The sequence below is a fragment of the Pleurodeles waltl genome, chromosome 10, assembly GCF_031143425.1.
Source record: "Pleurodeles waltl isolate 20211129_DDA chromosome 10, aPleWal1.hap1.20221129, whole genome shotgun sequence".
In the NCBI taxonomy this organism is placed as follows: domain Eukaryota; kingdom Metazoa; phylum Chordata; class Amphibia; order Caudata; family Salamandridae; genus Pleurodeles; species Pleurodeles waltl.
The window spans coordinates 20,188,694-20,213,587 of NC_090449.1; the positions used below are offsets into that span (position 1 = coordinate 20,188,694).

The window sequence follows — 24,894 nt, forward strand, 5'->3', positions numbered from 1 at the left end:
AAGCCATAGCGTCTTTTCTCGCAAAGAACCATAGAGGACGATACACCTAGAAGGGCCGTTTTGAAAGCATGCCTTTATACGTACTTGGAAAATAGGGTGATTTTTATTGTGGTAATTTGAAAAAAACTTCCCTTAACGGTCACAAGATGGCGCCTCCCTGCGAGACCTGAAGAGATCCCGCTCTGTACGGTAGCGCGCGCGAGCTGAGAAGAGACAAAGAACCACCCTTCGGCAGAGCTGTCATTTTTTTTTTTCTTTAATCACAGCGAGTGTTTTCTTCACTTTGGAGACGCCAAGTTCCTTTGTTTTGCCTGCCCTGCCTCCCGGTGTCCACGCCCCCTTTTTTTAAAGTTTGAAGGGTGGGTGGAGTTTGCCGTAACAAACGCACAAGATGGCGGCTCCCAGGCGGGCGTGAAGAGGCTGCACAGCGCTCCTCTCGATCACTTTTGGTGAAAGAGCGTCTCTTCCCCTGGTGTTTGGTGAGCAGAAGTGCAGTGTTCGGCTTCTGATCTGAAGAGCGGCTCTGGTGACCGGAGCTGGGGAAGCTCTGTTTACTGCAGGCAGCGGCGCCTCAGGCCCCTCCTCCGGTGCGCGGGAGTTGAGGCGGCCCTGCTCGCCGCCATTTTGGAGGCGGCTCCTATGGACAAGCACAAGATGGCGGCTCCCAGCGGCAGCGGCTTCAGCTACACAGGAGAGCAGTAGCGGGGGCCGGGGCACGCAGGCAGGGCGCCGGGCCGAGTTAACGAGCTAGGAAGCCGGCCACATACGGCAGCTCGCTCTTCTGCGCTCTTGGAGCAGCGGTTGCGGTGGTACCAGCGGAAGGCAGCGGCAGCTTCTCTTCTCTCCTAAGATGGCGGCTCCCACAGTCTCCATGTCCGGCCTGTAAACCAACCCCCTCCGGTGCTCCCGTTAAGCCCCCCAGCGAAGAGCAGCCCCCACCCGGTCTGAACCCTTTTCTGCACGTTTTTTGTCTCAGTTTGACTAAGCCACATTTGCGGTTTACTCTCCTCGGCCGCAATGGCTGCCACCACCCCCCCTGCGGCCACCGGCGCCCCCGCTTCCCAGCCCCCCTCCAACGCCCTGCAGCCCCGCTGGAAGCGGGTGGTTGGCTGGTCGGGCCCGGTGCCCAGGCCCCGGCACGGACACCGCGCAGTGGCCATCAAGGAGCTCATCGTGGTGTTCGGAGGAGGCAACGAAGGGATCGTTGACGAGCTGCACGTGTACAACACCGGTGAGTGCCCCTCCTTACGGGAAGGTGAAACTACAGAGACCAGAATGCAGTTTGCGAGGGAGAAGCGGGCAGGGACCGGTCTGAGCAGTGTTATCTAACTGGGGTGGGAGTGGTGAGGTGTGAGTGCAGCGCCCCCTTATGCAAGGGGGTCGGGTGTGTGGGGGGGGGGGGGGTAACTAAGCATCATTGGGGTAGGTTGGTCACCCTCTGTGTGGTGGGGATGGAGGTTGTGTCTTAGGCTGTTGCCCCTGCGCTTCTATACAGCTCTGCAATGGGGCTCTCGCAGAAGGGTTCATGTTTTAAACATCTTCCTGCTTGTAGCCCGAATCGTGATCCCCTGCATGTGTGCTTGTATACTGTAACTCGCTGCGGGCTTGCTTTTTCAATCCCCTATTGCACCTCTATTTTAGGACTGTTTTCACGGCCGCCCGCTGCGACGGTGCGTTTGGGGGTGGCTTGGTTGGGGATGATCCTGCTTGACGCTTCCGGTTCTAGGGAGATGCTGTCCTCTCGGCGGTACTGAATCCCGCGCGTGTGCTGGCGCTCTCCGCCCCCTGCAGTTGCACGGCTTGCAGTCTGCACCAGCGGAAGTGCACTCAGATGTTGACTCGTGTTTGATGCACTCTTTCTGTCTGATTAGTATGCATGCTCTTGATTGCTGTTGCATAGGTACCTCTGCTCGGCCAACGCGATCTTGGCGGCATCCTGTACCCAGATGTTTCCTCTTTTGACAGATCCAACGTAATTGAAATAGTGATCGCTCTAACTTACACTGACAGTGAAGTTCCTGCTGTAAATGTGTTACAGCGGACGGATGTCTCCCTCTAGTGCCTTTGTGGGGAAACGGAGCTCTTGTCACGAACTTTCCCAGGCTGATTCCTGTTTGCCCTGATGCTCACGCTCTGTGCTGTGCGAGAGTGCGTGGATTCTTCTTGGTAACGGTTCTGCCCCTTGGGAGGGATGGCCCTGCCCTGTAGGACTCGAGCTCTTCAGCGAGCCAGTTGACCGGCCCAGCTATTCGTAGCTCCTTCGCGCTTGCACCTTATTTGAAGATCTATACTGTGCTGGAGCTCTCGGGAGTGAGCCGGCTCTTGTTTGTTGGCTGATGATGCCTTTGTACACATGGGTCTTGTTGGTGGCCTTGTAACTGGAAGGATTGCAGCGCATGTTTGCAGTAAAGGTGCTCCTGCTTCTCCAGGCAGCTGTCTTGGCCTCGAGTGGCGGCGTGCTTGTCGCTAGAATGCCATGGGCGCCTATGCCCCCCGTGCGAGCTTGCCATTCCAGGTGGCAGTGTCGCCTGCACTTGTACCCTGCTCTCCGTGCTGGTGTTGTGTACATCTATGGGGCTTGCGGCATTCTGCTGTTCTTGTGCTCGTGGATCGGTCGGGTCTTCCATTGCCGTGCAGCCAGTCTTGCTGTATGTGTCTGACAGTTCATCGTTGAAGGAGTCCGGTGCATTGTGTGTGTCTGTGTGCACCTTTTATCTGCCCCTAGAATGCCCCTTTTTAGCGTGTCACTGGTGTGGTTCATCACTCCCTGTGTACGTTTTCTTTCCTCCCAGCATGTCTTTCTGAGTGAAGATTAGTTTCGCTCTGTGTGCGAGGCAATCTTCTTGCACACCTCTTTAAGATTTGTGTACTCCGTAGTTTGGGGAGAGGTATTACTTGGTTCCCTCCGATGGGTTGCTCGCCTTGCCTGCCCCTTCTTGTTGTAAAAAGATCTCTGCGGTGCCCAGTTTAATGTCCCCTGTATAGTGTACTTTGCACCGGGTGCGCATATTCTGTGCCAAGGGGTTGCTGTAGATGCGCAGTCCCTCGCCTGCTACAAAACTGGGGGCGAGATCTGGGGTGTTCTCGTGATGGGCTCCGAGTGGCCTCAGGGGGGAGCTCGCGCTCCAGGTTTCAGCCGCTGCCGAGTCTATGTCCAGAGTGATCCCGCAGTGCATCTCATCTGAGGCCCCTGTGGCGCCAAACCAAAGCTCTTGATGCTTGGGTCCAGCCGTGCCTGTCAGCAGAGAGGGCCTGCATGTGCCCCTTGGCACGGCCAGCCTCAAGATTAGGAGACCAGACTGCTGCTTTCTTTATAGTTGTAACTCCACAATTCCGGTTTGGACTTTGAAAAGCCCTCCTGTTGCCTTTACCACTTAGGAAGCGAGCATTTTCACCATCCTGTCTCAAACATACTCGCTTATCTTTTCGTCTCAGGTTGCCGAGAGGCTAGAGCACAAAGCAGGCACATTATTAAAACGTTGCTACTTCATTGACATTCTATGTGATGCTTTGGTACCAAAGAAGCAGTGAAAGCCCGGAATAGGATCAACGACCCACTCCGTTGGGTATAACTATTCTATTTGGCTTCTGAATTCTAATCCCGGAATAGCAGACGCCTAAGTGTGGGTCTACTCGCGGGGAGGCAAGAATACAAAACTCAAAAGTGAATTAATCCCTTTAACTGCTCTAATAATCACTTCTATCCGTTCACTGCCCCTGAACCCGTAGGGTAGGCCATACTACAACATACAGAATGCAGTATTTGGGGAGGGTTCAAGTCTGCCGTCGTTATATTGAGCGTCGAGTCTGAAGCCTTGTGTGATTAACCAGTTATGGGGTGCACCTCAAGTATTTCTGTTTGTCAAGTGTTCATCTTATCGTTTGTTGGATAAGGATAGTATGAACCATCAGACTGTAATATCCGTCCCTCAAATGGGCTTTCTCTGTGTTGTATGCATCGCTGATACGACATGGGTCAGTCGGCGAGAATGTGGATGAGAATTTGCAGTACAGGAGTTCTAATTTGTAGCAAGAGACTCGGAGTTGAGTTTAGGGGTCGTGGCGTATTATTTGGGTCTGTAAGATGTAACTGCAATCATTTGAGTGGTGGTCAGCCAACACCTTCGGTAATATTAAGAATCGTGCTCTTGGTGCAAAGAGAAAAATACATCTCTGAACTAGAGTCTGTAAGATGTAACTGTAAATTAATTTGAGTGGTGGGCATCCAACATCTTCAGTTATATGAAGAACCTTGTTCTAGGTGTGAAGAAAAAATTAAATCCTTGGAAGATTCAAGAGATTGATGTATATCGGAACTTCCAACTCTCACCCCTCCTAAAAGTGTATATATAGCTAACCTCGTGTAAAATATAACCTACGTTTCACTGTCATTTATTTGACAAATGTAATCCTTTTTCACATCACTCTTTCACACAAAGGACTATAACAAAATAAGCTTACATTAAGCCAGTAGGCTGACAGCCATCACCAGACCTCTTTACTTTGCCAATGCTTATTTAAGCTAAATATATTAGTTTGTGAGCCCTTTGTATGTCCAGAGCCATATTCAGTAGGGGGGAGAACCTTTAGAATGCAGGCTTGCAATTAGCTGAATGTCGAATTGCTTCTTGTAGGAAAAAAATGAAATTAATTGAATAAAGCTTAGCCACTTGAAATTACCCTGAGCATGAGTCTGATCTCTGCACCACCCCGACAACGGACCATCCACCCTGAATAGCCAGGCCGTGGCTTTTGATAACAACATTAAGCAATGTTAAGCGTATGTTAGTGTGGTGTTATAAATTATGCAGGTATTCCTGGGCGTGGTTCTTTGGCTCATTGTGCTGTAGATATCCAAGTTGTGCATCACTGATGCTCTCCAAACCCATTGTGTAGAGATGGTTATGTACTCATTCAGAGGCATCTCAGCATAGGTTTGTCTATACTGTTTTGCCATTGCCAAGAATGATTTGCATATGGTTGTTCCCGATCTGGAATGACAGAATAAATAGAGATGCAACACACCACAAATAAATAACAATACATTTCCTTATTTAAAAAAAAAAAAAATCTGAATTAGGTTTGGGAAAGCTATGAAACTTAGGGCCATATGTACCAACGAATTTTCCCATAGACACAGAATGGGTAAAACCCTTTGCTACATCTGGCCCATAATATTTATTAGATTTGTGTTATGCAAATCTTATCTGGTCCTCTGTAAGATGTAAAATTTAATTTCTTGGCCTCTAACCTGAAGACCTCTTTGCCAACGAATTGAACTGTACTTCGTTATTAAACAGGTGTAGGTAGTAGTCATAAAGGTATCTGATTTCTGCCAGTTATTTTCAGGAATTAAATTCAACTCACTTCACCTGGATGTGGTAAACCATTCTTTGATCAGTTAGTATTCCGGTAAGTGGCAAGATCACTTTTTGGCACACTGGTAACGTTGTGACTGTTTGTTTATTGTAGAAAAGTGCAATCTTTCTAGTATGGCTACCCCCACTTTTTGCCTGATGTCAGTATATTTAGACTGTAATCGGGATCCTGCTAACCAGGACCCCAGTGACAGTGCACGCTCCCCTAAATTTGGCTGCTGATAACCTTTTACACTCACAATTGGCATACTGGTGCACCTGTGCAAGTCCCTAGTATATGGTACTTAGGTACCCAGGGCATTCGTACCCCATGGGCTGCAGATTCTTATGCCACCCATGGGAACCTATGCAAACTGTGACTGCAGGCCTGCCATTGCCACTTGTGTGAAATGGGTGCATGTGCCCTTTCACCATCAAACCTAACCACTGCATTGTAAGTCACCCCTCTGATACACCCTGCCATTGGGCTGAAGGGCCTATGTCTCTAAGTGTGAGGGTACCCCTGCATAAGCAGGGTGCCCCTACACACCCAAGCCAATTCCTGGTCTCTGTAGGTGCGGGGAAGCCATCTTAAGGTATGCAGTGGACACTCGTCAACACGAGTGATCCAACTTCATAATGGTTTCTCTGAATCTAGGCATGTTTGGTATCAAATATGTTGGAATCATGCAACTGACCTCGATTCCAGTGTTAGTTGCAGGATACTATGTACTGTGGGGGTTCCTTTGATTCCCCCAGTTCTGCCTATACAGCCCTCCAGGGTTTGGCTACCAGCTCACAATGTTGCTGACTCCAAGATAGTGTTCTGACCTCCCGCTGGTGAGTTAGGCTCAGGCCGGAGAAGCAGAACAAATAATTTATTGCAAGGGAGAGGTATGGTAGCCTCTGAGCAGAACTAGACTGCTTTGGGGGCACATCTGGTGCCCTTTTTGCATAATCTGGTTTGCACCGGTTCCCACTCTGGCACAAAACTACACAAAGGACAGTAGAGTGACTGCCCCTCTGTCGAGCTCCTTCCTTAGGGAGGTGCACAGATCTCTACCAGGTGTGCACTGGATTCTGCCATTTTGGAAACAAGATGGGCAGAGGCCCTTGAGAGGATCTGACTGGTTAGGCCAGGCAGATTACTCCCCTAACCTCCTCCGATAGGTGGAGCACTTCAGAGAGGGACCAACCCCCTTTTAAGGTACCTTAAAGGCTCCCCCATGAGTGGATCCTCAAATTTGTTGAGCAAGACTCCCCAAGGAACTCTCTGCAAGACATCTTCTGCTCCTGACTGGAACTGCAGCTTGCATGCTTTGGAACCAAAACATGTCTGCTTGTTGCAGTGGGAGCATTCCCACGACCTTGTTTCTCAAGAATTCTTCAGCATCCAAGGCTGTGCATCCTCCAGGGTCACACGGACTCTGCACCTGGAAGCATGAAGGATTCTCAAATGGAGTTAAGGAACCACTCCCCTGCATTCACAGGCGGCTCGAGTTAACACATGCAGGTTGGTGGCGGCTGCTATCCATGGACATGTGAAGATCCTGCTTCACAGATGGTAAGTCTGTGGCATCCTCTGGGTCCTGTTTGTCTTGTAGCCAACTTGGGAGACTGTGGCCCCCTACTCCTGCCCCTAAACGGGAACCCTTGTGCACTGCTACTATTGCACTTGCCAATGCTTTTTGAATTTTCCTCCAGGAGATCTGCAGACACAGTAAATCCCCTGTCCTGCAGCTCATGCGACATGGGACTTCTGTTTTGGTGTGCTGGTCAGGTCTCCTTGTGACTCAGTGTCCTTCGTCTGTGGGTCACTCGTGGTGGCTCCATCGACGTCTGCTGGCCTTCCTGCATGCTGAGGGCCTGCCCTGACTGTTCCTCCTGGGTGGAGTCTCCTGAACCTTGCTGGTCTCTAAACTTTTCGAACTGTTCTGTAGCTCCTGTTTGCATTTGCCAGTGCTCGTTGGTGGCCCTCCTGCAATCCAGCAACTGTCAATGGGCAGTTTTATCAGCTCCCGGATCCTTACGTTGGACTTCTTCTTCCGCTGACCTGCAGGAACTTCACCTTCAGGAGGGTAGGTATTGCCACCTGCACCACTGGGGCACCTCCAGGGGTGCTGGAATCTGTCCCCTTCCTTTTAAGGTCCTCCATGCCTGGAATCCATCCTTGGATTCCACCAATCTGGTTCCCGGCTTGTGACAGCACCTGCACAATCTGAGGCATCCACTGACTTCAGAGAGTCCCTTCTTCCCTTTGCATCCAGGTCCCTGGTGTAGGTACTCCTGCCTTCTGGGTATCCTGGGGTACGGACACTCTCCATCTATCCTCTTGTCTACTGGTTTCCTCAGAGTCCACTGTGAAGGGTGTTGAATTCCACAAAATCCAACTATTACTCTCTCGGTTAGCCTATGAGACAACTGGGTGAGTAATTACCTTGCACTTGGTTGCCAGGGACGCTTACTGTACAGACCACTGGTGTTTCTACCTGCCCCTAGCTAACTTCCACACTAACATGATTGGTGTCACTATTTCATATTCCACTTTTTTGTTATTTGGTTTAGGCCCTCCACAGGGCCCTGTGTTTTTTTAATGCTATTTCTGATGGCTATTTTGTGTACATATTATGCATAGATATCTCCAAAGAGAGAGATTCCAATGCTAGCCTAATAGCAGTGCTGTAATAAAGTACCATTTATTTTTGCAACACGTGTGTTGTTCTTTCTTGTGAGTGAGTTACTGTCTGACTGCTGTGGCATTGCACATGCTTTACATTCCCCTTGGATAAGTTTTAGCTTATCTGGACACCTATTCACTATCACTAAGGGGTTGCCTGGACTTAGTATAGGGTGCCACACCATAGACTGAGCCAGACCCTGCAGTTAAGGCTTTCATTGAGGGAGGTACTTTGTCTTCATTGTTGACATTTATCCTCTCTGGCGATTGCAGGAACTAGTTGGTGGCATTGATGTGGGCGTCCTGCGACAGGTTTTCCAAATAGATAGGATATTGTATTACGCCAAAGGAATATATGGCGAAGGATTAATGGAAGAAAAACGAAAATACATACCAGCAAAGCTTAAGCATGGCTTAGGCCTGAAAAAGTCCTGTCAGAATAAAATAAAAAATAAAAAAAACACATGGGTGGAATATCTTCTAGTCAAGCAGCCAAACCATAGAATTCACTAGCAAATATTAGTTACTGACAACCATGTCGGCTTCAGAATGAAGTCGAGCTGGCTCTTCCTTATATGCACAGCAGAACAGTATCTGCTTCGCACGATATGGTGAGGAGGTTGTAATTCTGCATGTCATTGTACATCAAACTTTGCTTCACCTTATAAGGAGATACATTATGAAAGGGGGAAAAATGTTATGTCTCCACTAGACGTGTACGAAACCTTGTCAAAATGGCTGCTTCCATGTACATATAGGTACATGAATCAATGGGTTTATGTCTGCTACTTTTTAGAATTGTCATGTTTGTACATATGTGCATACATGTGAATTTTTGTTAAACACCATATTTGTATACTCGACAAGATACTTACGTACATCATACCAGGTATATTGTGGCTTCTCTGTACTTATGATTATTTATATACGCTGGGTGTTACTCCACTCAAATGTATTGTACATAAGTTAATTTTGTTTTTGTTGGAAAAAATACTGCCTTCATCCTTTGTCCCCACCTTCCTCTCACTCGCTCATCTTAAATCTTTCTGACTACTATGAACTCCCAAACATCCTTCTCAAACTTTGCCCCTGCTTTTAGTCAGTTCACCTAACTAATCGGCACACACAGCTACTACTCAATAAAAACAACTTACTACTTCCCCTTTTCAAATCCATTCTCTTCATACTCTACCAATAATCGAGTGCACAGGGGGAAAATCACTTATTACTAATCTAACAATAAAGAGCTTTAGCACCTTGCCAGAGGTAGTGCGCTCTTGATAAATACAACTTGCGATATATTGAACAATGATTTCTTTACATTGCATTTTTATTTTATTTTTTATTTTTCCGAAGAGAGCCCAGAGAACACTAAACATGCTAGTCTGATTGTACAGACACCACCGTACACGTCTGCATTAATATCTGGTTTATCTAGACCGTTGCTAACAGCATTAGGCAAGTTGCAGTTGTCCTTCAGTTGGCCTCATTCTGACACGTTTGTTCATAATTCTTTTGGGAAATATGCACTGATTAATTTAGTACCATAGAACAGGTCTTAAAAATGTGGGGCGGGCCCCGTTAGTGGTGGCCTCAAGTGGTTGGAGGGGGGTACCTACCGTACTCCTATTTTGTGTTTACTACTGTCTCCTTTTGACACCAGGATGTTGGTTTGTCATTAGGATGCACAGTACTTCACTTCTCTTATTTTTGTGAGGCTTTCAATGCGTTTTTGCTTGAGGTTTGTGTATTGGGGAAGGAGGCGAGGTGGCATATTTGGGCATAAGCAAAATGTTAAGATGGCCGTAGTTTTGATCGCCATTATGTTGGCCCACGTTTAACCACATGTAATGTGTGATGTGGTCTCCTGTTTTAATCCCAGAATAAAGGAACGTCCAGTTCCTATTTGAGGCTTAAAAAGAAACAAGAGTGCAGCCTGTGGGAGAACAGCTTTAATGAGCAAGTGGGCTGTTATTTCTACCAAGGAGCAAGCCAATAAGGTGCATCCGTGGCAGGGGAAGCTCTGGTCCCTTTCGGCACCGTTGTACAGGAGGGACCTAGACTCCCTGGGGGGACAGACTCCCATTGGTCTGTGGTTTAGAGAGCCATGGTATTTTCCAAGTATGTATCCAGACTCTGGCCTGATCTGACGCACCAGTGCTTCTCAAGACATTGACTGTGACCACCCGACCATGTATTGGAGTTGTGCTGCCTGGTGGTGATGCATCAAGTGCTGTACTCCTTCTGGGGCCAGTACGCTTGTTTCTTGGACAATCTAGCTTTTTTGCAGTCCTAAACGTACTGCTCAGTTAATTGTTGCAGTTTTCACAGGACACGTGCAGGGGATGGGGTTGGCAGTGTCTGCATAACATATATTATCTTGGCAGCATAGTAATTTCCACAACTGCCAATCTCGCCATCCAACAGAGTCCCCTGCCCAGGACCACAAGTCCGACCTTGCCATGGCCAGTAGCCAACCATCAATGTCCCTGCAGTTTTTCTCTAGGGTGGCATGGATCTGCACGTCCAGGGACTGAATCCCTTGTGTAGCCCTAAGTCTTGGCCAGCACCTCTTCAGATATGGCCGGTGAACTCGATCAACTGCTTTTTCAGCATCGACTGATAGCAGTAGTGCATGTATGTCTGATCGGTGGGATTGGTCTATTAGATGAGATAGGCGCTTGGTGTGGTCACAGCAGCCTCCTTTGGGGATAAATCCCGCTTGGTCGGGGTCAACTAAGCCCTGCATGTAAGTGGCCAGGCGGGCTGCCAGGATGCTTCTTCATATTTTGGCATCCACATTCAGCAAATATATACGAGGCACAATGGACCAGGTCCTTCCCTGGTTTGGGTATCCCTGTGATAATGGCATCTGTCATGAAGTCAGTGAGTGTACCAGAGATGCTCAAGGAATTGTACAGGTGGGCCAGGGGAGGGGCGAGTATAGATTTCAAGGACTTCTAGAAGTTGGTTTGGAAACCCTCTTGCTCTTGCACCTTCTCTGGTTGCTAGCACCTTGGCTGCTTGGGTGTCACGATCCATCTGTTTAGCATCCTTATCTGAGTTTTGTGTCAGCAGGTGAGTGGCAATGTATTGGATAGTCTCTTTCACATTAAGTGGTTTCATGGTGTACAATGCAGCATAGGTGCTTTAAAATTCTTGAGCAATCTGCGAGTCTTTGGTACACCCCATATCCCTGTGGTGTTCCTATTTCAGCTATCCAATGTCTAAGTGCTTGTACCTGCAATTTGTGGGCTAAGAAACAACCTGCCATAAAACGTTTGTTTGACCCACATTAAGGCATATTCAGCTCTGTCCATGTCTGATGCTTTGAGCATCCTATGTGCTGCTGTAAGATGACGCCTCACTTAATGGGTGCCTGGGCATTCATGCTGTTCCTCAAGTTCCATCACTCATTCCTGTTGTGTCCGTCTCTTGCCTGACGTATTTCTATTATGCTGTGTTGAGGTGGCAATGAAAGTGCCTCATGACCGCCTTGAGGGAGCCCTATAGAAGTGCAATGGGTGTGTATGTGTTGACAGCTAAGAATGCATGCAGTACTGTAGTAGTTTTGTCTGTGACTGACGTATACTGGAGTTCAGGCACCAGGTGTTAGACTGTGTTGGATGGTACGGGGTGTGTACAGTTATACAGATAGAATAGTCAGAAAAGGCTGCTCTGCCCAAGTCCACCCCCATCACAGCAGCTGACAAGCGCCGGAAGGTCAGGAAAGGATCTATGCAGGCATACCTTTGCTGGTATGTCTGGGGAGGGGCATGGGGGGTGTGTATGTACCCTGTCAGTGGGATCTTTTATCTGCCAAATATCCTAAAGTCCCACCTGCTGCATCCAGCGAAGGCTGGCCTCTGAAAACTCCCCAGTTTGGCCTATCCTGGGCTGACTGGTCCATGCATGTCTGGTACTAAGCTAAAGTCTCCAACTATTAGAATGTACGAGTCAGGGGATATCAACACCCTCCCTATAGCATCCAATAACAAGCATTTGCAATGCAGTAGGTCTCACGTTTGAGAGTTAGTACTATTGGCGTTGTAAATGACAGTGTCTTTTATCTATGTGTGTAGTGGATGTATGGCCTGTGGCTGCAGGAGGGATAGGACACAACAAGGCTGCCATCTTGGGAGTGTTTTTGCCTCCTCCCTACAAGACTAGTAGTGATACCCCAGAGATGCAACCCTTTCTAGTGTGTTCATCTAAACTTTTGTAGCATCAAACAAACTATCAAGAGGCACTTTGTGGCGTTTAACCCAGAGTATGAGAGGGTCAAATGAGTTAGGAGCTAAGAAAAGGAGGCAGCCATATATTTGTGTTAAACTTTTAAAGGAATTATTCCTCTACACTGGCAATATCAGCCTAACTTTTAAAAACATTGACTGTATACTAAGAGAATCACAGAAGGAATAGCTTAACTGCAAATGAATTATAGCGATTTTGTTAAGAATGTCACCTCCTTTGCAGGGCTTTGAAATGGGAGAACTTGTATTACCAAGCGCTAGACTAAAAAAACAAGTTATTCCCAGACTGCCCCAATATGTACCGGACAAAACGTGTGGGGAGATGATGTGGCATAAGGGCCAGAGCTGCTGACTTTGGAGCCGGGGAACACAGTTCAAGTCTTGGCGCCGGCTCAACATCCTGTGATTCTGGGCAAATCACTTAGGGCCAGATGTAGCATTGTTCCAAATTGCGACTTGCAATTTGCGAGTCCCAGCGACTCGCAATTTGGAATGCAGAAAGGTGTCTCAGACACCTTCTGCGAGTCGCTATGGGGACGCAATTTGCGACCCCATAGCGATTCAGGGCACTCACGGGGATGGTGGCCTGCTGGGAACAGCAGACCACCATGTCCGTGACTGCTTTTAAATAAAGCAGTTTTTTTTTTTTCAAAGTGCAACCCGTTTTCCTTAAAGGAGTCGCTAAACCGTTGCCACATCTGGCCCTTAATCCCTTGCTACCAAAAATGAATGTTTTCTTGTGTAATGTAACTGGTGCTCCTGTAAAGTGATGTAATACCTTTGTATTTAGTTTGCACTAACTGAACTCTATTTGAAGATGCCCAATTTGCATCCAAAGGCTAGATGTTTTTTGCTATCAAATTTTCGGCTGTGAAGTGCTTGGGCCTGGAGTCACAACTTTTCCTTCATTTTGGAGACACTTTTCGCCATCTTTTTGCATAGAACTAAAGAGCATGTGCTATTGCCTAGTGTTAAGCTCTACACAAGTCAGTTGGTTAATGCACCCACTGCAGAGCTTTTGACAGAGCAAGAATGTCACAGATTACAATCCTGACCTAGCTTTTTCACCTCTTCATGTCTGCAAGATAGATGCAAATGAATTACATCGATTTTGTTAAGAATGACACCTGTGTTCGCATCCGAAGGACGTTTAGCAGCCTTTGAGGCACCACTTGTTGACTCTGGCTCCCACATCATGCAGATATCTGAAACCTAGAAATCACCGCTATTTGACTCCTTGACCTCTCAGTGAAAACGATAAATAATGTATGTCAACCTCCTATAACCCACATCTGCTGCCCTTTACATGAGATGCTTCTTTTATGTATAGCTTATGTGTAAGTGTCTCAAAGTGTGATTGTATAATGACACACACTGGACATATGCCTGTCCCTGCTGGGTGCACAGTTTTACTTTATATACTCTTGGTTTGAAAATTTAATAAAATGAATTTAAAAAAAGACACCTGCTTTGCAGCGCTATGAAATGTCAGGACCTGTATTATCAAGCTCTATATAAACAAAAAATTAGTTATTTAGAGACTTCCCCAGCACGTACCAGACCAAGAACGCTAGGGGAGAGGATGTGGTGTAAGCAGCCAGAGTTGCTGACTTTGGAGCTGGGGAATACAGTTCGAGTCTCGGCGCCAGCTCGCCATCCTGCGATTCTGAGTAAATCACTTCACCTCCCCTTGGCACCAAAAATGAATGTTCTTGTGTAATGTAACCGGAGCTCGTGTAAAGCGCTGTATACCTTTGTATTGAGTTAGTGCTATATAAAACTACAAAAAAAAATCACGCACCACTACCTTCGTGTTGAGTTCGCTGTACATAAAACTGCAAAATAAATAAATAAAAAGCCCTGCATGCATCACACAGAAAGAGCAAGATGCCCGAAACTAAGGAAGACGATGAGACAACATACCGCCATGAGCGAAGCAGCGAGGCAAAAGAAAACATAGTGTGCCAACACAAAGCTATCTGGCCGATCTTGCAACTATCCATGTAGCAGGGTCCGTCTCCAAGGCAGTAACAAAAGAGCCTATGGGCAGGATAAATGTAAAGGATTTACCAACACCTTCAGGGTTTTTTGGAAAGGCGAGCCCAGGAACGAATTAGTGATGGGCGTGGTTAAAACCCTCAATATATTACAACCTGTTGAAAAAATGCTCGACCTAAAAATGATAGTTTGTGGTCAGTGGCATAAACTGTAGCAACTGTAAATGTGTTGGTGTACAGGGTAATCCGGAGTAAAGGCAATTGCCCCGTCACTTTGTCACGTATCTGCAGAACGCATCCTAGGAAATGACTGGCCAAGAGTAACTCAGCCGCTTCTGAGACCCGGAGAAGAAAAACTTGTTGTGAACCAACGAGATTGCATGTGATGCCAGGGAAAGAAAGAAATACGAAACATAACATTGATACTCCCTGAGCTGGGAGGAAACATTCCTGGTAGACCATGGTTGGTGATCCAGGAGGTCCGCCATTTCTGCAACAGATCTGGATGGGACAGTGGAACCCTGCCGAGTGGTGAGCTTAATAGATCACTTTCAACAGTGTCACAAGGGCCGACCGGAGAACAAAAACTCAGTTCATGCCTGTAAGTTAGTCTATGGCCCTTATCCGTCGCCTCTAGTGAGGGAGAACTTAGTCATTTTCATTCTCCGAAGGGCTTCCTTGCTATTGCAACTGCCGCAGGAAGTCTGCTTGTTCCTTGTGGCTTTCGGATGCTGAGGGTTTGGTCGTCGAATGGCTTCAGATTGCATTTCTGCAGGCTTTTTTTTTTTTTTTTTTTTGGGTGGGGGGAGTGGATCGAGGGGGTGAGCTTGCTATAGTGCAGCGCGTTTTGTCTTTTGGGGTGAGTTCCAGAATAGTATGTGTAGGAAGCTTGCCTGGTGTTTGGTGGATACCTAGGATACTTTACACCTTATTCCGGGTATCCCCTATTAGTGTAGTGTAGGCAGCGTCTAAAAGCCAGGCTCTCTAGAGGTTGTTGTGGATGAGCAGCCAAAGCTTATCTGGGAGACATGCAAAGTTCATGCAATATCACTGTAGTCACTTAAACACATGAAAGAAAACGCTGTGTTACAAAAATAAAGATACTTTATTTTTGTGACATACCAAAAGTACTAGAGAGGCAGCCCTCCAATAGGAGGTAAGTAATGCACTAAATATATACACTAGTTACCAGAAATAGGCACAGAAGTGATAGAAAACTGCAAATGCAGTTAGACAATAGTGACTCTTTGGGAAGCCCAAACTATATACTAAAAAAATGGAATGCAAACACGGGACCACCCCCACCTAGGTAAATGGAACGTTTGGAGGGGAGCTGGGGTACTTAGGAAACCCCCAAAGGTAAGTACAACAGTGCCTCCTAGAGACCAGGAGGAAAGGAGTAAGTTACTAGATTTTCCCCAAGCCACCCAAAGAAAGTAAAAGAAGAAAATGCAACATCCAGACGAGTCTGCAAGAAGCCAGCGGTTGATTCTTGAGGAGGAAGACCTGTGGAAGAATGAGACCAAGTCCAGAAGTCACAGTCCAGGAGGCATAGGAACAACTACCCACCCAGTTGTGGATGCAGTAGGTCAACAGTGATGTGAAGGTCAGCACTGCAGCCCTGAAGTCGGTGAAGAGTTACTATGGGATGCAGACAACATCCCACGCTGGAAGAATTGCAGTCGGGTGCTGGTGCAAGAATTCCACCAACAAGCCATGGCAAAGCTGTCCTCTCTTAAAGGAAATCTTTCATTCTCCCTTCCTGGGCTTGAGCTGTTCAAGCAGCAGGAGGGCAGAAACCTGTCTGAGGGGTGGCAGCAGCTTGGGCTGCCTGGAAACCCTTGTAAGACTGGTGGTAGCAATGATGGGGGTCCTCTAAGGATCCCCCAGGGTGCCTGGAATCATACTTGCAACAGTATTGGGCTATGATTCTGACATGTTTGATACCAACTTGCCCAGGTTTGGAGTTATTCTGTAGCTGGACATAGGGAGGGACCTATGTCCAGTACACGTGTAAAATGGTGTCCCAGCACTAACAAAGTCTAGGAAAATGGGCCCTAGTGTTTGTGAGGGCACCTCTGCTAGTGCAGGGCTGCCCTCACACACAGGTACCTGCCCCCTGCCCTCTGGGCTGAAAGGACCTACCATATGGGGTGACTTACAGTGAGTGACCTGTAGTGAAAATGGGTGCATGTACCCGTTTCACGCAGACTGCAATGGCAGGCCTGCGGAACCCTTTGCATGGGCCCGCTATGGGTAGCAGAATAACTGCTGCAGCCCGTAGGGCTCCCCTGGATCCCAGTGCCCTGGATACCTAGGTACCATATACTAAGGAATAACATGGAGGTGGGTGGGGCCAGTATGCCAATTGTGGGAAGAAAAGGGTACAGTTTACTGGAGAGAGCATAACTACTGGGTTCTGGTTAGCACGATCCCGGTAGACACAGTCAAACACACTGACAACAGGCAGAAAATGGGGGTACCATGCCCAGAAAGAGGGCACTTTCCTACAGAAACTCATCAGCGGCCTAGATTCAATAGAGGCCTAATCTGGCAATCGGGTGACCTAGATTAGCTAAGAGGCCTTGCCCTGGTGATTGGCTCCATTGGGAGCCCTAAAAGTCAGACTGGAATGGTTACTGCTAAACCAAATGTAGTCCTGCTGCAATAAAAACCTTATGGGCTTGGAGGTGGCAGGGAGTAAATGGGATGAATATGCGTATTTTTGTTGAAATAAAGTGTAATTTTTTTTAAGCCAGCCCTAGGTGGCACATTGAGGGGAAAAAAGCTAGTGTTTGGTATGCTTGATATCTCTGGATCATACTGGCAAATTTAGTATCTTACGCCTTTTTAATGTGATTACAATATGAACTACTACGTCCACCGTGACGCATTTGGTCTCTTAAAGGAGATCATAAAATATAGCTGTTGACTCCTTTCCTTTCTTAATTTTTTAACCCTCTCCGGTGCCTCCGTGTATCATGCCCACTTGTGTATATAAACAGCTGAGACTTAATCTGTGCTTTTAAAAGCAGTGCTCGTTGGTTTCTTAACATTTGGCTTATTCTTTTGGCTGAAGGCATTTTTTTTGTAAGATTTGTATATTGTTTGGTGGGGGAGAGGTTCTACAAAAAAAGGTAATGATTGCTTTGTTTCAGCTACAAACCAATGGTTCATCCCAGCCGTGCGTGGTGATATTCCTCCGGGATGTGCAGCATATGGCTTTGTGTGCGATGGCACCAGGTTACTGGTGTTTGGCGGGATGGTGGAGTATGGAAAGTACAGCAACGACCTATTTGAGCTGCAGGTATGCATAATTTTCCTTTTTTTTGTTTTTTTGTTTTTTTTGCGGGCCTAGTCATGTACCCCAATGGTTTTCTCTTCTGCTGCAATGACCAATGCTCATTTTTATCCAAGTGCTCAGATTACTTGTAGGCTGAAAGAAAAATATAGAATCAATTGGCAAAGAAAGTGAGGGCAGAGAGTAATGGTTAATGGGACCAAGGAACAGGCTTTCAGTTTGGATGAAGATCTGTGGACATCTGGTACATTGGTGGATAACAAAAAGGAAGCCTGTGAAAAACCAGCAGGGAGTGAGTTAGGTGTGGGGTGGATTACTGTTAGAGGAAGGGAGAAGGGTAACGGTACGCTGGATGAGGCATGTATTGAGTTGAGCAGATAATAACCAGGGCTTACACTATCGTACGGATTAAAGGAGCTAACTAGGTACTGCTCTGTTTTGTATGGTAGGTACCTGGAATGTACCTAGTTGTGCACCACCCAAGGTGCATAATCACTTTCCACCATTTGCCTTCTCCGTTGCTACTGTTAATAAAAGTTCCAGTTTGGTTTCTTTAGTATTTTTTTTTTTTTTTTTTTTTTTTTTTTTTAAGGCGAGCAGATGGGAATGGAAGAAGCTGAAGGCAAAAAACCCCAAGAATGGGCCGCCACCATGTCCTCGACTGGGGCACAGCTTCTCCTTAGTTGGCAACAAGTGTTATTTATTTGGTGGTCTGGCCAACGACAGTGAGGACCCGAAGAACAACATTCCACGGTAAAACACCTTTGTTATTGACCATGTTTCTGGGTAGGGGTGACAGCTGGTCCATTCTTGATTGTTGTTCCTTTGGGTAGTATAAGCTTTGTTCCAGTTGAGTGGTGGGAGCTGGGTTTGTGTAAACCTGTGCCTCTCCATTTTGTCCATTCGTCCACACCTTTCATACTTTGATTTCTCTCGATAGAATGTTGAGAGTTTGGCTGGTAACAAAGTACTTGTTACCTACTCACAACCTAGCCAAAACCGAAGCTCCCTGTCATACCTGGGTCACCCCTTTATTACAAATGACCGCAGGTCCTTATTGCTATCAATTTGTAAATCCGATCCATCTCTTCACTGCACATTTGCCCTTTTATTCAGCAGAAGGCACAGGTAGTGTTGAACTTTGTGTCTCCTTTACCAGGCTAACTGAAGAGGAAAGTGTTGTTGAGGGTAAGAAGCATGCTACCCCTTTCTGATTATACCGTTGCCTGTGTAATGACGAGAGCTGCTCATTGTAGCAGTTCTCAGTTTGGGTTTGTTCTTTTTGGTCTTTGCCATGTTATAATGTGTGCACATTTTTTTCACAGGTACTTGAATGATTTATACATTTTGGAGCTGAGACCAGGGTCTGGTGTGGCCTCTTGGGACATACCAATCACTTATGGAATCTTGCCTCCACCACGGGAGTCTCACACTGCTGTGGTCTACACTGAGAAGGACAGCAAGAAATCCCGGCTGGTGATTTATGGAGGAATGAGTGGCTGTCGGCTTGGAGACCTCTGGACGCTGGATATTGGTTAGTGGGATCAAAGCCCTGTTCCACTTGTTTATACTTTATTTCTCAGTAGCCAATATGAAGTAAATCCACAAACAACATTTTCCAAGATCACAGCTACACTCTGAACACTTCACCTCCTTTTTCTTTGCCTGAAACAGACCAGTCTGTAGCACTCAAATCTTCCAATCTACCAACTATTGAGAAAGGCTTAGAAGCCATGACCACGGAGACCTTTATCCTAGTCCTCTGCATTAGGGGGAAGACCCCATCTTACCTTCTTTTGAGGGCAGTCCAAAGTTGTTGCTCACCCACCGGTATGGAATCTGCTGCCATGTCTCATTTGCTTCTGACCCCACAATGTTTGGGGTTATCTTGAAGGCGGTATTAGAAATGGCCATACTATCAGTCTCCTCAGGAGTAAATAAACATTTTGCCACTAATGTCCAGGGCTCTCACTTCTGACACTTGCCTGAGATGAAGCATTTCTAGTTTGGCTGACAGCTGCTTCATCTTCAGGAACTCCTTTTCTTTTCTGGAAGAGAAGGTTAAGCGTGAAGTTGACATCCCACAGACAAAAATACCTAGGCTCAAGGGTATCCAGAGTATCGCTAATCTCATAAAAATTACATACATGTGGGTGTTCGCCCAGAGGAAATCATTCAGCGGGAATTCCCTGCAGAAATGGCTGGCAGTGCCAAATCTTCCTGAATTAGCTCTGAAATAAATTGCAGCATATTGAGTTTCTGTCCCCACCAGATCCATCCTAGTTGCCTCACAACTTCTCCGAACTGAGTAGTATCTCCCGTCTGTCTGCCAAAGAGTTTGAAAATGGAAACTGTGATGTGCCCTTTGGATCAAACCTGACCATCCTATTCCTTTGAAGTAGGATGTCCGAAATATGGATGTTATCCATCAAAAATGTGTACATGAGCCACTAGCTCCGGCCCTCTTCTCTTTACCAGGAAAATGTTGTATCCTTGCACAACAGCTTCTTAGCGAGCCAGCCCCCGCCCTCCTCAAACTTTAGGTTTACTTTTGGTGGAATGGATCATCTTCTCTTCATTGGCAGAACACAATTGAGCCTAGCTGACGGTGATTACATTATCTCTAGTTTCCATCTCCACACTCTTGGTGAGAGGTCTCACCACTTCTAACAGTTGGTCCTGATATAACCTTTCTGGGGTTCCTTATGCATTTTCCCAGGTATGTCCCATGATTGGTGCGACCTTCCCTTCTAGAGCCTGCCTGGGAAGTTTGGTTCTCTATCTTGCTTGTACTTCCTTGTCCATAGTTTGGTGTACTCTACACACCACACATGAAGTCACCTTAGCATCTGGTGTCTAATCTGAAGATCACATGTGGTAAACGTGATTCAGTTTGAACATGTCTGGTGTTCTAGGATCCTCAGAATTTCCATGCTGGGGAGCAGACAGATGGCTTGAAGTCCTTCTGTCTGTGATCATTGAATGAGTTTCCTTCAGCCTCCCTTTTGTTCCCTCCCAGGGCTTTCCCGTCATCTGGTAGAAATCTGGGACAGCAATGTTATCCTTTACAAAGGATTTGCCTGCCTTGCAGGAAGAAGTTATGGGCCTCGGGTTGTGTGCATTTTTATGGAACGATTCCTTAAGTCTGGCAAAGACTTCTTATCCCCATTGTTGTGCTTCCTGGAGCCATTGGCCAGAAGGGTGGCAGCATGGTAACTATTTGGTTCTGAGCTATCATAGCTGCAGAACTTGTCCTCCCAACCCAGAGGAGCTTTGGGCAGTCAAACTGTCAGTTTGATCAACTACTCATTAGATCAGTGGTTCTCAACCGTTTGACTTCTGTGGACCCCCACTCTAACATTACTGGAACCCAGGAACCCCACTGAATCATTATTGGAGTCAGGGGACCCCTAACTGGGTCACTACTAGAAGCTGGGGACCCGGTCTAAACATTGTTGATGATTTAAACCACAAAAAAAATACACAGAAAATACAGACACAAGCATTCATCAAACATGCGCACATAACACATTGTATTTAATTTGCAAACAAATGTAAATAAAAAAAAAAACAATTCTAAGTTTAATAGGAAGGTTGGAGCTTTTCTAAATTCAATTGAAGCCACACATCGTCCATACTATATTCTGTTTGAGACACATGCACTGCTCCCATGAATCAATCTGAGGACACTAATTTAATTTTTAGCCTCCAATTTCAAATTCCTTGACATTTACACTGTTAAAATTTTCCGGTTTTATATTTAGCCACTTTATATACACTTTATTAATCTGTTTATATTCATTTTCTAAGCAGTCGTGGACCCTGAGGGGTTCCCGGACCACAGAATGGGAACCACTGCATTAGATAGTTTAGGTTCAGGATTTACTGACCAGAATGCCAATGGTCACAGCAAAACAAGGGTCTGCAGGCTGCCATACTCCTTCCCTCTCTCCCCACAAAGGGGGTATTCATGATCCATGCCTGTAGATGGATCCCCTGATTTACTCCTCAGTGCCTGATCTGACTCTGCCTTTAAGATAAATCACCGGCAGTTAATCTCTCAGAATTTTATATCTTAGCGATTTTGAGAGCCAGGTATCCGACCATCAGTACTTCTAGGAAGTCCAGTCTCCCCTCTGAAGGCAGTCAGCCTTCAATTGGGTGAGGAGCACGGTAACAGTTGCCATGTGACGTGGAGTTGCTGTGTGCTTACTGACAAAGACTGGGCCCGTCAGCTTAACCGTGTGCCCCCTAGCTGTTCTGAGAATACATTGCAAAACTGCACTCTGCTGAAGCGCTAGGGCTTCTGCCTGCACGAAAGCCTGCTGGGTTGGGCAGATATCATCTTGCACCACCTCAGTAGTAATAACAATGGTCGTTTTTTGATTCTATCCAATTAACCGCAGCGCTATCAAAGTAACGGAAGAGCTCCGGAGATGGCGTAGAAGTTTTTTTTTTTTTTTTTTAAATCTAGCCTCTGGTCCTCACGCAGTCTCATTTAAGATGGACTTTACTACTAAAACACAGGAAGTGCATGCACCATGAGAGGATTTGTTAGTGGCTTGGTAGAGAGAGACTCCTGGATGAAGTCTGTGTGACCAGCTTAAGTTAGTGGGTTAGGAAAAGCAGGGAATAGCTAGTTATGCGTTTAATTTTTCGATAAAAGCACATTTGGAGTTGAGGCAAAGGGTAAATAGTTTGTCAGTCTTTATATCTGAAGTTCTGTTTTTCCCCAATCCTTATTTTTTGTGCTTTCTGTGCATTTTTTTGCTGTTTCTCTTGTGCATTGTAAAGACTAGAATACTCTTCTCTAAATGTATACCAATTTCCGTGTACAGATTCTCTGACCTGGAATAAGCCCACTCTGAGTGGAGTGGCACCTCTCCCCCGAAGTCTGCACTCCGCCACCACCATCAGCAACAAGTAAGTTGAGCATCTTGACACATGCCTCCCCATACCAGTAAAAAGTGTTTGTGTTGTTCTATCGTGTGTAGTATCCACTCTCCTTGCTTGGCTCTGCTCATGGATTCCTCTTTCCTTCCGTAGGATGTATGTCTTCGGAGGCTGGGTGCCTCTGGTCATGGACGATGTTAAGGTGGCGACTCATGAAAAGGAATGGAAGTGTACCAACACACTGGCATGCCTCAATCTGGGTAGGCATGCTGCTTGGAAAGACTAGATGCTTCTCCTGGAGAAAGTCATAATGTACACTGATGCTAAAGCTGTGGAGACCAGAGGCATTGCATTTCTAGGTGTGGCGGTGATTGAAAGCTTAGTTGCGAGCTCCCTAGATAACTCATGTTGGTACTCTTCAAGATTAAGATTTGCATCGGTGTGGCGGTCCCTTTATGTAATCTTGAGGGTGATTCCCGTTTTGAAAAAGAAAAAAAACTATTTTCTGACTGTTGACATGCCTGGTTTGTGTCTCAGCTCCCAGTTCTGTTGCGTAAATTCTTATTTTAAACGATTTTAGCATTCACTTTATTTGATTATTTTGTGCTGTTCTTGCTGTTTCCTTTTCACAACAGTAATCCCGTCATTATTTGCTCCCATTACATGCGTCTCTAAACTAGAGAAACAATAGTTCCTCACGTGCATTGTAAATTTCTAACTATGATCTTTGATGTTCCTCCTGTTCAGACTCCATGACTTGGGAGCACATCCTGATGGATACTCTAGAGGACAACATCCCCCGTGCTCGGGCGGGCCACTGTGCTGTGGCTATCAACACCCGCCTGTACATCTGGAGTGGTCGAGATGGGTATCGCAAAGCATGGAACAACCAGGTCTGCTGTAAGGACCTCTGGTACCTGGAAACAGGTGAGTTCTATCAGAGGGGCTAGTTCTAACACTGTGTGCTTGAAGTTTCCAACTAAAGTTAATGCAGCAACAAGGAGTGCTTGTTCTGTAGTCTACAGCGCCGACAATACATGCTTGCTTAAATCGCCCTCAAGCTAATTGCTTGTGGTTCAGCCCCCTTCGATATTCACGCATATAGACCAGCTTGTAACCTTTCCCTACTGGGGTAGTCTATAAAATGTTTACTTTCATTACATGACAAGATTTAAAAGTTGTGCTTCAACTTGAGACCTAAGTATACCTTGCTGAAAAAAAGCAGAGCGCAGTCTGCTGCTGTAAGCTTCCATGCAAACTTAGTATATTAGAGAGTAATGGCACACATGAGATATTTAAATTTTAATACATAACAAAAAGTCTTTAAATCAAAATCTACCTACCAAATATCATATCTAATGCAGCACAAAAATAATAGTAAAGCAATATCGGTTCCTTGCACCTAATTCCATCTTAAATCTATTCTCTAAATTGATATCCAACTCGATTATTCAATTCACAATGATCTAATTAGTCCAATTGTCCCATTCAAATAAACATCGACTCCAAATTTGTTTGTATGTCATCATGTATGTATTGTTTTTCTAAAATGAAATCGTTTTATGGTTCCCTCGATCTAATTATAAATCATCTCTCCACGTATTTGTCTCGTAATTCATATCTGTGACCCAATTCCACACGTTAGCGAGTACGCTTCCTGAACAAGTAAACCGAGTGCCTGGCCAGCAGTTGGTTAACTAAAGAGCCGACGCGGTTAAATAGAATGCTGGCCAGGCACTCGGTTTACTTAGATCGAGGGAACCATAAAACGATTTCATTTTAGAAAAACAAGAGGTACTTTGACAGTACTAGAAAAACAGGATTAATGACAAGAAAGTCCTGAGGAAATCCCAGGGGTACTCCCCCGGATGAAACACGTGTTGACGACTTAAAAGGACGACTTACAAGCAAATTTTTGGGACGATTTACAAGCAATTGTGAAGTTGATGGTTACACGAATGGGACAATAGAACCAATTATAGTATTGTGTATTTGATGACATACAAACAAATTTGGAGTCGATGTTTATTTGAATGGGACAATTGGACTAATTATATCATTGTGAATTGAATAATCGAGTTGGATATCCATTTAGAGAATAGATTTAAGATAGAATTAGGTGCAAGGAACCGATATTGCTTTACTATTATTTTTGTGCTGCATTAGATATGATATTTGGTAGGTAGATTATGATTTAAAGACTTTTTGTTATGTATTAAAATTTAAATATCTCATGTGTGCCATTACTCTCTAATATATTGTTAGATATCCCAACTAGGGTTTATCGTATAGGTGAATTTGGAGGGTGGACACCTGAGTTTTGTGCACTGTGGTAATATATTTGTATAAAGTCAAAATAATTTTGAAATTGGAGCGCCAGTCACTCACTACCTCTTTTTGATTGTATTCCATGCAA

The 24,894-nt window shown here is 45.8% G+C and overlaps 1 protein-coding gene across 2 annotated transcripts in view; it reads left to right on the top strand.

The window, feature by feature from the left end:
• The first annotated feature begins 380 nt into the window (after positions 1–380).
• Positions 381–24,894, top strand: part of HCFC1 (host cell factor C1) — a 97,530-nt gene continuing 73,016 nt past the window's right edge. For both annotated transcript variants that reach the window (XM_069209465.1, XM_069209466.1), the window contains exons 1-7: positions 381–1,231; positions 17,443–17,591; positions 18,178–18,338; positions 18,911–19,119; positions 22,424–22,508; positions 22,632–22,738; positions 23,226–23,405. In XM_069209465.1, coding sequence (XP_069065566.1) covers positions 1,018–1,231; positions 17,443–17,591; positions 18,178–18,338; positions 18,911–19,119; positions 22,424–22,508; positions 22,632–22,738; positions 23,226–23,405 — 1,105 coding nt within the window. In that variant the 5' untranslated portion in view covers positions 381–1,017. The remainder of the gene's footprint in view (positions 1,232–17,442; positions 17,592–18,177; positions 18,339–18,910; positions 19,120–22,423; positions 22,509–22,631; positions 22,739–23,225; positions 23,406–24,894) is intronic.